Source organism: Tachyglossus aculeatus, chromosome X2, assembly GCF_015852505.1.
Source record: "Tachyglossus aculeatus isolate mTacAcu1 chromosome X2, mTacAcu1.pri, whole genome shotgun sequence".
Taxonomy (NCBI): Eukaryota; Metazoa; Chordata; class Mammalia; order Monotremata; family Tachyglossidae; genus Tachyglossus; species Tachyglossus aculeatus.
Genome location: NC_052100.1, coordinates 9,777,783 through 9,790,679, shown reverse-complemented (window position 1 = coordinate 9,790,679; position 12,897 = coordinate 9,777,783). Strand labels below are relative to the sequence as shown.

Here is a 12,897-nt window from a genome sequence, read left to right as displayed (position 1 = left end):
GAGAAGACAAATAAGTACACAGCTCTAGTAGAAACAATGTGAAGGTGGCAACAGACCAAAGTAAGGTCAACCGACTCTAGGCAAGGAGGGGCTTCACCTACCTGAAAGTGGAAAACTGGGAATTCTTCATAGGTTGGCTTGAATTTCAAGGCACTACATCTAGATATCTGCTACATAACCAAGAGATCTTTCTACCTCAGCAGATAATTATCTTGGTACTAACTGGCTAATGCAGGCATGATCCCTGCCCTCGAGGAGTTTACAATCCAGAGGAGGAGACACAATGAAATAATTTACAGATCGGGGGGAAGAAGACGGGTACAAGTTAGTGCTCAAGTAATATGTTATGTAAGTCGATAGGCATAAAAGTGCTACGGGTGGTTGTGAGTACCCGAGGGTATAGTTTGTGCAGATTGCTGAAATGGGAGTCGGGGATATTAACCTCCAGGGAATAGAAATTAATTGGGGAACGTTTTCTGAGGGATGAAGAATTGCAGAGGGGCTTTAAAGATGGGGACGACTATGGTCCGGCAAGATCTGAAGGGGTGGGAGTTCCAAGAAAGGCATGAGCAAGATGTGGGTGGCAAGAGAGACAGGAATGTGGCAAAGTAACTGGGTTGGCTCAAGAGAAATGAAGAGGGCAAACTGGCGTGTGGTGGGAGAAGACAGTGGAAAAGGAGGAGGGAGAGAGCTGATTGAGTGCCTTAAAGCCACTGGTCAGGAGTTAATGCTTGTTGTGGAGAAGAATGGGTAACCATTTGAGATTCTGAGGCGTGGGGAGATATGTACAGAACAACATTTTAGAACAATGATCCTGGCAGTGGAATGAAGTATGGGCTGGAGACAGGTAGGCCAGAAAAGAGGCTGGTGCAGTAGTCAAGCCGGGATATGACAAATGCTTGGACCAATGTAGTGGATGTTTGGATGGAGAGAAAGGGGCAGGTCCTGGAAATACTGTGGAGGAAAAACTTGACAGGATTTAGCGACAGACTGAACATGGGGTTTGAAAGGGAGGGAAGAGTCAAAGGATGCAGGGAAGGGGAGGTGTGGATAATAATAATAATAATAATAATGATGATATTTGTTAAGTGCATACTATGTACTAGGCACTGTACTAAGCACTGGGGTGGATACAAGCAAATCAGGTTGGATACAGTCCCTCTCCCATATGGGGCATGATCACAGTCTTCATCCCCATTTTACAGATGAGGTAACTGAGGCCCACAGAATTGAATTGGCTTGCCCAAGGTCACACAGCAGACAAGTGGCAGAAGTGGGATTAGAACCCATGACCTTCTGACTCCCAGGCCTGTGCTCTATCCACTATGCCAGAGGGAAGCTGAGTTGTAGATACTCCAAGGTTAAGGTTCCGGTGGGAAATCCATGTGAAGGTGTCCCAGAGGCCAGAGGAGGAAATGTGAGATCGCAGAAGAGAAGAGGGGTCAGGGCCACTGAGGTACATTTGGGAATCATCCATGTAGAGTTGGTAGTTGAAGCTATGGGAGTGAGATTATCTCAATTGGTCTTCCAAAATTCCTTATCAGTAAGACAGGGGAAAGTATTGCAGTCCTCAGTTGATGGATGGAGAAACTGAGGCCCAGTGCAGCTGGGAAGGGAAGCCAAATAATAATAATAATTACAGCATTTGTTAAGAGCTTACTATGTGCCAGGCACCGTACTAAGCACTGGGGTGGATACAAACAAATCAGGTTGGACACAGTCCCTGTCCCACGGAGGGCTCACAGTCTCAACCCCTGTTTTACAGGGGAGGTAACTGAGGCACAGCGAAGTGAAGATCTTTTGATTCCAGAGCTCTGTCCACTAGAGTCTGCTGTTCCTCTACTGGGAGAGTGGGAGCAAATCTCATATTTAATTTCTGTGCATATACCTATAAAATAGACAAATTAAACCAATGCTTTATCAAAATAAAGGAGGTGGTTGTCAGCCACGGGTGGGGGGAAAGGGCCTGGGTCTGGGTGTACGAGGATCCTGGCACTAGCTTCACCTTGGGCTTTTGCCTGCTGTGTGACTTTGGGCAGGTCATTTACCCTCTCTCTGCCTGCTGTTCCATACCTCACAGGGTCGTTGTGAGGACGTGAATAGGTTAAGTGTCCAGAAACAGCATGGCTTAGTGGCTACAGCACGGGCCTGGGAGTCACGAGGTCATGGGTTCTAATCCTGCCGCTGCCACTTGTCTGCTGTGTGACCTTGGGCAAATCGCTTCACTTCTCTGGGCCTCAGTTACCTCATCTGTAAAACGGGGATGAAGACTGTGATCGTGCCCCATGTGGGACAGGGACTGTATCCAACCCAATTTGCTTGCATCTACCCCAGCGCTTAGAATAGTGCCTGGCACATAGGAAGTGCTTAACAAATACCATAATTATTATTAAGTAATGCAAAAGCACTTTGGGAGTAAAACTGCCATGCAAAACCTGTTTTTTTCTGTTTTTTCCCTTCTTCCTCTCCTCCTTCATACACTCTACCCCAAACCTCTCTCGTTTCTCTTCGTAGAGACCCCTTGTTGTATGTCCTCAGTGACTTTTCTACCTTTCAACCTATCTCTTTGTATCACGTTACCTGTCTTAAATTGTAAGCTCTTAGAGGTGTCTACCCAATGTAGTGCATTAACTCTCCCAATACAGAGCTCTGCACAAAGTGTTCATTCATTCATTCATTCAATCATATTTATTGAGCGCTTACTGTGAGCAGTGCACTGTACTAAGCGCTTGGGAAGTACAAGTTGGCAGCATATAGAGACAGTCCCTACCCAACAGTGGGCTCACAGTCTAGAAGGGGGAGACAGAGAACAAAATAAAACATATTAACAAAATAAAATAAATAGAATAAATATGTACAAATAAAATAAATAAATAAATAGTTCAATAAATACCACTGGTTGACTGATGGATGCAGGGCAGGGATTCCCTATTCAGGGGGTGTTTAATACTGTACACATTAGATAGTCTACATAGGGAAGATATACATGGATAAAGCTCATCGGGCAAAGCTTCTGCACGTTTCTAAGTGGTTTTACTAAACTGCCTCCAAAAGCTGAAATTCCTTTTTTTCTTCCCATTTTAAAGTCCTTTTGGTCACAGTTGCAGGAGCTCAGCATTTTCTGTTTACCTTGAAGCGTGAGCAAAACCTTCAAAGGGGCAGTTCCAAATTCACCCACCCAATTCCTATCTGTATGCCTCAGCCTGCTTTGTAGGGGGTGAGCATGCCACTTCTCACCCCTTTCTCCGAGGAGCTTGGTCAACAGCAAGATGCTAACTGGGTGCACATGCAGTGAGGGGGGATCCTGTGAAATGGGGACCCCGGCTTTTCTAGGCCCTTCACTATCCCTTACCAATTCATTTTGGGTAGAAACCTCTAACTTCATGACTTGTGATAAGGACACAGCTCGAGAATAATTATGATCTGGGGGAGTCAATGCAAGGCGATTCCTTATTCATAGAATGCTTCCCTAATAAAAATAGTAATAATTGTGGTATCTGTTAAGTGCATACTATGTGCCATTATTATTATTATTATTATTATTATTATTATTAAAGGGAGCAAGTCAAGGCAACGCAGAAGAGAATGGGGGAAGAGGAAAGGAGGGCTTAGTCAGGGAAGGCCTCTTGGAGGAGATGAGCCTAGGCTTTGAAGGAGGGGAGGGTAATTATCCATCAGATATGAAGAGGGAAGGTGCTCCAGGTCAGAGGCTGGATGTGGGCGAGAGATCCATGGAGAGATAGATGAGCTTGAGGAACAGTGAGAAAGTGGGCATTAGAGGAGTGATGTGTGCAGGCTGGTTTGTAGAAGGAGTACAGTAGGAGTATTAGTAGTAGCACTAGTTATAGTAGTAGTACTTCTCTACTGTCCTCTCCCTGTACTGAGCACTTGGGAGAGGAGGGTAGAGTGGTAGGTGGACACAGTTCCTCCGTGGTGGTTTCTTGGAAGGGTTGCCACCTGACACATCAATAATGCTGGCTATACCCAGCCCAGGTCTCTGGGGTCTGGCAAGGGCAGTCAGACAAGGAGAGAAGACGGACATTCACCTTGCAGTTGCTAAGGGGCTGGGGAATAGGAAGGGGTCGCTCAAAACCCCTCCCACCCTTTGCTTCAGGGCCAGGGCTTCACAGCCGGGTTGTGACTTCTACTTCTAATTAGAAAAGCAGCGTCGTGTAGTGTATAGAGCATGAGCCTCGGAGTCAGAAGGTCATGGGTTCAACTCTCAGCTCCTCCACTTGCCTGCTGTGTGATCTTAGGTAAGTCACTTCACTTCTCTGGGCCTCGGTTACCTCATCTGTAAAATGGGGATTGAGACTATGCCCTTCGTGGGATAGGGACTGTGCCCAACCTGATTTGCTTAGTACACTGCCTGGCACATAGTAAGTGCTTAACGAATACATTATTATTAGTAGTAGTACTTCACAATAAGGGGCTCAAGGTTCCTACAGCATATGAGTGCTTGGGCCAAGTTTTGGGTTCAAATGGAAATACTGGGGTGGGGGTGGTGCTGGGCTGGGGGGATAATACATTGGTACGGGTTGGTACTCAGCGCTTAGAACAGTGCTTTGCACACAGAGAAGCTGTGTGGCTCAGTGGAAAGAGCACAGGCTTTGGAGTCAGAGGTCATGGGTTCGAATCCCAACTCCGCCACATGTCTGCTGTGTGACATTGGGCAAGTCACTTAACTTCTCTGAGCCTCAGTTACCTCATCTGTAAAATGGGGATTAAGACTGTGAGCCTCACGTGGGACAGCCTGATCCCCTTGTATCCCCCCAGCACTTAGAACAGTGCTTTGCATATAGAACGTGCTTAACAAATGCCATTATTATTAGTAGTAGTAAGCACTTAATAAGTGCCATTATTATTATTATTATTATTACTCTTCCCAAGCTTGGCTATAAGGGAAGGCCTGAGCTGGGTTCTGTGTAGAACACCCCAAATAAATTTTGTGACAGAGGATGATGCTAAGGACTCCAAAATGGAGAAAGTAATGTCATACCCCCACCTCAGGGAAAAGGCCAGGAAAGAGATCTTTAAGGCAGGTGATTCTTTACTTCCATTCATTCATTCGGTCATATTTATTAAGCGCTTACTGGGTGCAGAGCACTGTACGAAGCGCTTGGGAAAGTATGCTATGACAATAAAGAGTGACAATCCCTGCTCAAAATGAGCTTCCACAGAAGGTTCAGTCTCCACCAGCCCTGGTTTTGCATAATGGACACCTCTGGCTCAGGCATGATAGAAACTCCCTGGCCCTCTGAAAACGATTCCTGGTCCACAGATACCACTCTGTCTCCAAGGAGAGAGAGGAAGCAGGAACAAGGAAGGCCCGGTGGGGCAAAATTCCTATTTGGCTTCTTTAGACTGCAAAGAAAGCTTTATCAAATTGCCCATCCCTTAAATGCCTTACAAGGTTAAATCAGACAGTTGCGGAACTAAATGATCATGAAAGAGGAAAGGAATCCAGAGGTCTAGGCAGTGGAAAGGAGAGCTATTTTCAGCAGAAATTAATAGAGCCGATGAAGCAGAGAGATCCAGGAAGAAGCTGTTCTGGCAGTAGCTTCTGCACTAACGGTAGCTGAGGAAGACAATTCTGTGTTTTTCGCGATCGGTATCAACTTGAGAAATGGTCATCTATCTCTCGCTAAGTGCATTTCGCTTCAGGAAATCTTACTCCCTGTTCCATAGGTTCAAGAATGGTTTGGATAAATGCAGGCACTGTAGGTGCCTAGTGGATGTCTAGAGGAAAAAGGTGGGGAACTAGAAGATAAACCCCTAAACCATAAGATTGGCTAGCAAAAAGGATGGCTATCACACTGTGCCTCCCAGAGTTCTTTGAAGCTGCTGTCGGATACAGGATACTGGGGTAGATGGAGCACATTGGTCTAACCCAGTTTGGCATTAGGTATGTTCCTATGCTCTAGTAATAGTGGTATTTATTGAGCACCTACTGTGTGCAACACACTGTACCACGCAATTGAGAAAGAGATTGGGAAGCGGTGTGGCCTGGTGGAAAGAGCTTTGGTCTGGGAGTTGGAGGACCTGTGTTCTAATCCCGGTTCCATCACTTGTCTGCTGTGTGACCTCAGGCAAGTCACTTCACTTCTCCGTCCCTCAGTTACCTCAGAGAAGCAGCGTGGCTTAGTGGAAAGAGCATAGGCTTGGGAGTCAGAGGTTGTGGGTTCTAATCCCGGCCCTGCCACTTGGCTGTTGTGTGACTTTGGGCAAGTCACTTAACTTCTCTGTGCCTCAGTTACCTCATCTGCAAAATGGGGATTAAGACTGAGAGCCCACGTGGGACAACCTGCTTACCTTGTATCTACCCCAGTGCTTAGAACAGTGCATGGCACATAGTATGTGCTTAACAAATACCATCACTGTTATTATTATTACAATAGGGATTAAATCCCCCTCCCTCTGTCTTGGACTGTGAGCCCCACGTGGGTCAGGGACTGTGTCCAACGTGATTATCATGTATCTACCCCAGTGCCCAGAATAGTGCTTGACACATAGAAAGCGCTTAACAAATACCATAAAAAACCCCAACAAAAACCAAAAGCAAAATACATGTTCCCTGTACACGAAGAATTTACAACCTAATGATGTGTTAACTGGTGTGTAGAACTGTTTGGGAATTTATTCCCAGAGTAAACAGATTTTGCTGGTGGATGGGTGTGGTGGGGGGTGGTGGGGGGGGGGGGGAGAGGGTCAATCCCCCAAAGCTTCATGGAACCCTTAGAGCAGAAGCTTTCAACCAAGGATATTTCAGAGTACTGTAGGGTAGTGGCCATTAAGGCAGTTGTCCCAGCAGAGGGAAGTTTCTGCCATCACTGAGTTGTATTTTGTTGTATTTCCTGACGAGGTGAAAACTCCAGGGAGTCACCTTAATAGTAATAACAATAATAGTGGTATTTGTTAAGTGCTTACTATGTGCCAAGCATTGTTCTAAGCTCTGGGGTAGATACAAGGTAATCAGGTTGACCCATGTGGGGCTCACAGTCTTAATCCCCATTTTACAGATGAGGTAACTGAGGCACAGAGAAGTGGCTTTCCCAAGGTCACACAACAGCCAAGTGGCGGAGCAGGGATTAGAACCCACGTCCTCTGACTCTTTCCACTAAACCACGCAAATCCCACCTTGTGAGGAAGGACTGCATATGAGGTAGATCGAGGGGAGGCTGAGAAGCAGTGTGGCCTTGTGGAAAGAGCATAGGACCGGGCGCCAGGAGATCCGAGATAATTCCGGCTCTGCCAGTTGCCTGCTGTTTGACCTTGGGCAAATCCCTGAACTTCTTGGTGCCTCAGTTTCCTTATCTGTAAAAAGGGGGTAAGCTACCTGTTCTTCCTCCCCATTAAACTGTGAGCCCCATCTGGGACAAGGATTGTTTACAACCTGCTTACCTTGTATCGACCCATCTTGTATCTACCCCAGTGCTTAATAGATTGCTTAGCACACAATAAGTGCTTAACAAAGAACACAATTATTATTATTAGGTTGAATGTGTCTGGGAGTGGGGGGGGGGGGGGGGGTACGCCGGGTGAAATCTTGAGACAAGCAGGGGGACAGTTTCTCAGAAAGACTGAAGATGTGTCATAAAGACCTGGAAATTAGACACGAAAAGAAAGGATCCTTCAGTCCCACATTTTTTCACCAACATCTACATACATGTACCCCATTGACAGCCCTGGGTTTTTGACCCTGCTCTTTCATCTGAGCATCCATACAACTAGACTGTAAGCTCGCCTCTAGTCTGTAAACTCGTTGTGGGCAGGGACTGTGTCTGTTACAGTGCACTCTCCCAAGCACTTAGTACAGTGCTCGCAAACAGTAAGCACTCAATAGATCTGATTGACTATATTTGAAGATAATGCTGCTGATGGTGAGGTCTTATCCATGCATATGGGTGTGGCCGAAGGAAGTAGAAAGGGGAGAAAGACCTGATAAAGGTTTTCTATTCTTTCTTTTTCTGGTGAGCTTCAAGGAAAGGGTTTATTTCTGGATTCTGCAGAAGCCTAGTTAATAATACTAATAATTATGGCATTTATTAAGTGTTTCCTATGTGCTAAGTGCCGGGATACATGTGAGATAATTAGATTGGACCCAGCCCCTGTCCTCCATGGGGCTCACAGTCAATGTTGCACAGAATCCAGTGTTTTATTCCAGCAGGTGCTTAGTAAATATTATGACTACAATTACTGCTCATTTCAGCAGTAATTCATTCATTACTTCTTTCATTCATTCATTCGTCTTTACTGAGTGCTTACTGTATGCAGGGCACTATACCAAGCGCTTGGAAAGTACAATTCAGCAATAAACAGAGACAATCCCTGCCCTTCTTTGGTAGGGCATGCTCTTGGCTATGGGACAAAATACTCTCAGAAGCCAAGTAATCAGTCTCTTTCTCTTCTCATTCAGAGCCTTCCCCACACATTCCTGTCCAATTGCAGTATGATCTTTCACATGGCTGCACTAGGATTGGTTTCCCAACACCCAAAACCTGATCCATGGCAGAAACAAATCAATGTGCTAGGAGCAGAAGTCACCGATGCAAAACCATACAGTTTGCTGTGGACCAGGGAGCATATCTACCGACCCTGTTGTAGCATACTCTCCCAAGTGCTCAGTTCAGTGCTCTGCACACCGTAAGTACTCAATAAATACCATTGATGATGATGATGATGATGATGATGATGATGATGTAGTTGCCTGGGTTTAGTAACCAGCAGCCTTGGATTTGATGCACCAGAGAAAGCTTCTCCTTTGGTTATACTCGACCTCCTCCATCAGTCATATTTATTAGCACTTACTGGGGGCAGGGCAGTGTACTAAGTTCTTAGAAGAGTACAATAAAACAGTTGGTAGACACATTCCCTGCCCACAAGGAGCTTACAGTGTAGCGAGATGGGATGAAGCTCACACCCATCAAGGGCCCTCTGTGTTCAATTCTACTTGATTTTTCCCCAATTCAATAATAATAATGGCATTTATTAAGTGCTTACTATGTGCAAAGCACTGTTCTAAGTGCTGGGGTGATACAGGGTGATGAGGTTGTCCCACGTGGGGCTCACAGTCTTCATCCCCATTTTACAGATGAGGGAACTGAGGCCCAGAGAAGTGAAGTGACTTGCCCAAAGTCACACAGCTGACAAGTGGCGGAGCCGGAATTTGAACCCATGACCTGACTCCAAAGCCCGTGCTCTTTCCCACTGAGCCTCGCTGCAATTCAAGGTTTCATTTAAAAAAAAAAAAACCAAGTCCCAAGCTTTTCCCCCATTGTTTACCCAATTTTTCTATTAATCAAATCAAGCAAACTCTTGGGATCCTAAACATTTGGGGCTAATTCCATTCCAAATGCCCAAATATTTCAGATAACTGGGAGGGGAGTCAGGAGATGTCTGGAGGCAGTTTCTGACCCAGGTGTGGGATTCAGGGAAGGTGAGAAACAGCATGGCCTAGTGGGAAGAGCACAGGCCTGGGAGTCAGAGGACCTGGGTTCTAATCCCAGCTCTGTCACTTTTGTCTGCTGCATGACCTTGGGCAAGTCACTTAACTTCACTGTGCCTCAGTTATCTCATCTTTAAAATGGGGATTAAAGGTGTGAGGTCCATGTAAGACAGGTACTGTGCCCAACCTGATTATCTTGTATCTACCCCAGTGCTTAGAACAGTGCAAAAACTCTAAATCCAGGGCTACTGTCCCTATTTCTGCCCCCAGATCCATTCCAGTATGAACCCAGGAATAGCACACATTTTTTTTTCAAATCAACTCACCTATTTTTGTTGTTTGGAGCAAGAATAATTTTCAGGGGAAAAAAAGCTAATAAAATAAAAATGGAACGCAAAGGATCTACACACTGAGCGAGACACAGAGGTGTGTCTGAGTTACCAACTTTGTCATTTTTCCTTCTGGGAATCCAATTTCTGGCACTGCCACCAAATCTCTAAGGGACAATCCTAACTCACCATGTAGGCCAGGGCGAGGGCTTGAAAATCGGAGCTATAGTTTGCAGTTGAAAAACGATAAGCTCCTTTTCTAGACTGTAAGCTCCTCATGGGCAGGATTGTGTCTACCAATGATTGTATTGTACTCTCCCAAGTGCTTAGTACAGTGCTCTGCACACAGTCGGTGCTCAGATACCATTGACTGATTGAGGAATTCAGAATGTAAGTGAGGCTGAAGGGACAAAATGGCAGGAGATGAAAGCCTAAGTTTGCTGTTTCGGGGGAAGCACAAAGGCAATGCAGGTTCGTGACCTGGGTTCCTTCCTAATAGTGACCCCAAGACCTAATGGAGCACCATCTCAAAGCACGAGATTCAGCAGCGGATTGTTGCGAGACAACTGCTGCAGAAAGACCAGACTGTCGTGCAAGGATTGAGAGTGGAACTGCTCTCCTTGAGAAGAAGTTTCAGGGAGGCTGGGAGACCAAGAGGCAGACTTGAAAACAGCAACGTGCACTGCAAGGGGAAAGTGCATCGGCAAGGCAAAGAGGGCAGAGGAAGTGTTTTAAGAACACAGTGAAACAAAATCTCAGATAGTGCTGCATCCCTGCTGAAAACTGGGAGTTAATTGATGAGGACAGCCCTGCATGGTGCACTGCCATCAAGAAGGGAGCGGCTCTCTCTGAGGAAAAAGTTCCCGACGGAAAGAGAGACGAGGAGACAAAAGAGAGAAACAGCACCAGGCGCTACAAACATCATCACGACCAAGGATAACCTTTCTATGTGCCTATGTGGACAGGACTGTGGACCCCGCATGGTCCTTTTCAGCCAGACACACATGAATTTCACCATCAGTGGGGTTTTCTTTGAATATGAAGGACAACTGTATAGGTCTTTTCAGTCATATTGCCATATGGGGCTAGGATCTCAATGTCAGTAGAGTTATGTTGAAATATGAACATATATGTATATTTATCTACATTTTTCCTAGTTTTTGTATTTCTCAGCACAAACCTTCTTGGAATGACATTTACGGGCACTAGGTTTCTTCCATTTACCACCTCCCTTGTAGGGGCCCGTTACGGCAAACTCAGGGTTACCCACTATTTTTTTTTTCTATTTTTCTTCCCTTTGAGCATTTGTCTAAATGCCACAGCCCACCATTTCCATTTCTGAACACAGGTTTCCCCTCCCCTTATACTTCACAGACAATGTCTCCTAATCTCCCAGGTAATGCCAGGCAATCTCCCCGTCCACCCATCCTCTACACCTTTATCATGCCCTAACGGACTATGAGACCATCCTCTGTTCTCCTCAGAGCTTTTCCACTAGTCCCGACTTGACAATTGATCATCTGGATTTTCCAGCACGCAAAACCTCTTCCCTCCAGCAACCAAAGTTTTCCGCCACTCGTTCTATAGTTACCAGTGTTCTAGAGACGACACAGCTGACGACAGAGAAGATCACCTACACCAGTACTGAATTTTGTTATTTGACTCCAATTCTCACTTGCCCCCACCTCAATTTCTTTTTAAGGTTGGCATTGCTTTCTAGCTCCGGGGAAAGGCGTGGAGCCATTCTCCCTATCTCCCCAACACCCACTCCCACCCAAAGACCCATTTCCCAGTCCCCACGGTCCCTTACGGTTATACGCAACTGGGAAGATTCCCCGGGAGTCCCGGCCTCCACATCGGAGGAGGCGCTGCTTTCCTGCTCCCCTACTACTGCTCTCTTTCATTCTTGCCCGGCCGTAGAGTTTGGACCAAGAAGTGGCACTTACATCGTAAAGGAGGTCAGTCCACCCTTCCATGGTGATACACTGGAAGACGGTCAGCACTGCAAACAGGATGTTATCGAACTGTGTGATCCCGTAGTTGGGCCCTTCCCAGTATTGGTCACATTTGGTCCCATTGGGGCAGATGCGGGCGGGTTCGTCCACCCCACATGGACCCTCAGACTTTATATCACCTGCAAGGGAGGAGAAGGGCAGAGGATGGAGATCACAGTGGCTAAAGAGGCCTCTTACTGGTCCAGGGTGGGCTTGCGTCTCCCCAGCAGGAAAGTCTGGGTGTTGGGAGAAAGCTACATCTGTGGGGACAGAGAAAATGCAATCCTCCCGCACCGGTTAAGGACCTTAAATGTTATCAAAAGGAAATGAGGCGGGTTCTCAGATCAAACAACGTCTACAGACAGACCCGGAAATTCAAAAGTCAAAGTTAGCTCTCTCCGTTCAATGTAGACCCACGGATTCAGCTCGATCACAGTATGCATATGCATGCATACGCACTCTCCCCCTGCTCTGCCTCTCACAAAACTTACCCTTGAGGTTTGGCTAGATTCTTGTCAAATCAACCCTGATGGCACACTGAGGTTTATGCTGCGATCTTAGGGATCAACCTTCAGTCGAGGTTGCAGCTTTGGGGAAAGCTGAGATATCAGACTGTCACCTCCACAATGTATTCTAAAAGGTGGGGACGTCGCCTGTCATAAATGTCGGTTATCCTGATAGGCGCTAATGTCATCATTCTAAGGTGGCATTCCTGTTCTTCGGTTCTTCTCACCAAACACACGCGGCACTCTGCGCTTTGTTTTTTAGCAAAGGTTCCAATAATCTGTTGGATTGTGTTAAGTCTTCCCATTAACCTGCTGCGTGCGTGCATGTGTGTCGTGTGTGTGTGTACACATCTATGAGCTAAGGATGGCAATAATTAATCTGGCATTTTCCAGCCATATTCCTAGATGGAAAATGTTCCCTCTGTCCACCGCTCCCCTCCCAGTCCACCTCCCACTTCCTCTGCAGAAAGAGGGCCCTGTCCCCTAGCTGCTCGGATTGCAGCGGCTATTTCCACTGGGCCCTGCCCTGCATCTCTCCCTCCAGTTTCCACCAGGGTGACGTGGCCAGGAGCAGAAATAGCTCTGTTTCAATTAGCACCTTCTTCATCAGGGGAAAGAAATAA

The 12,897-nt window shown here is 46.4% G+C and overlaps 1 protein-coding gene across 1 annotated transcript in view; it reads right to left on the bottom strand.

Annotated features, from left to right (window-relative positions):
- Positions 1 to 12,897, bottom strand: part of CACNA1A (calcium voltage-gated channel subunit alpha1 A) — a 191,293-nt gene that overhangs the window by 96,504 nt on the left and 81,892 nt on the right. The window contains 1 exon segment of the mRNA XM_038771461.1: positions 11,721 to 11,908. Within this exon segment, the coding sequence (XP_038627389.1) occupies positions 11,721 to 11,908 (188 nt within the window).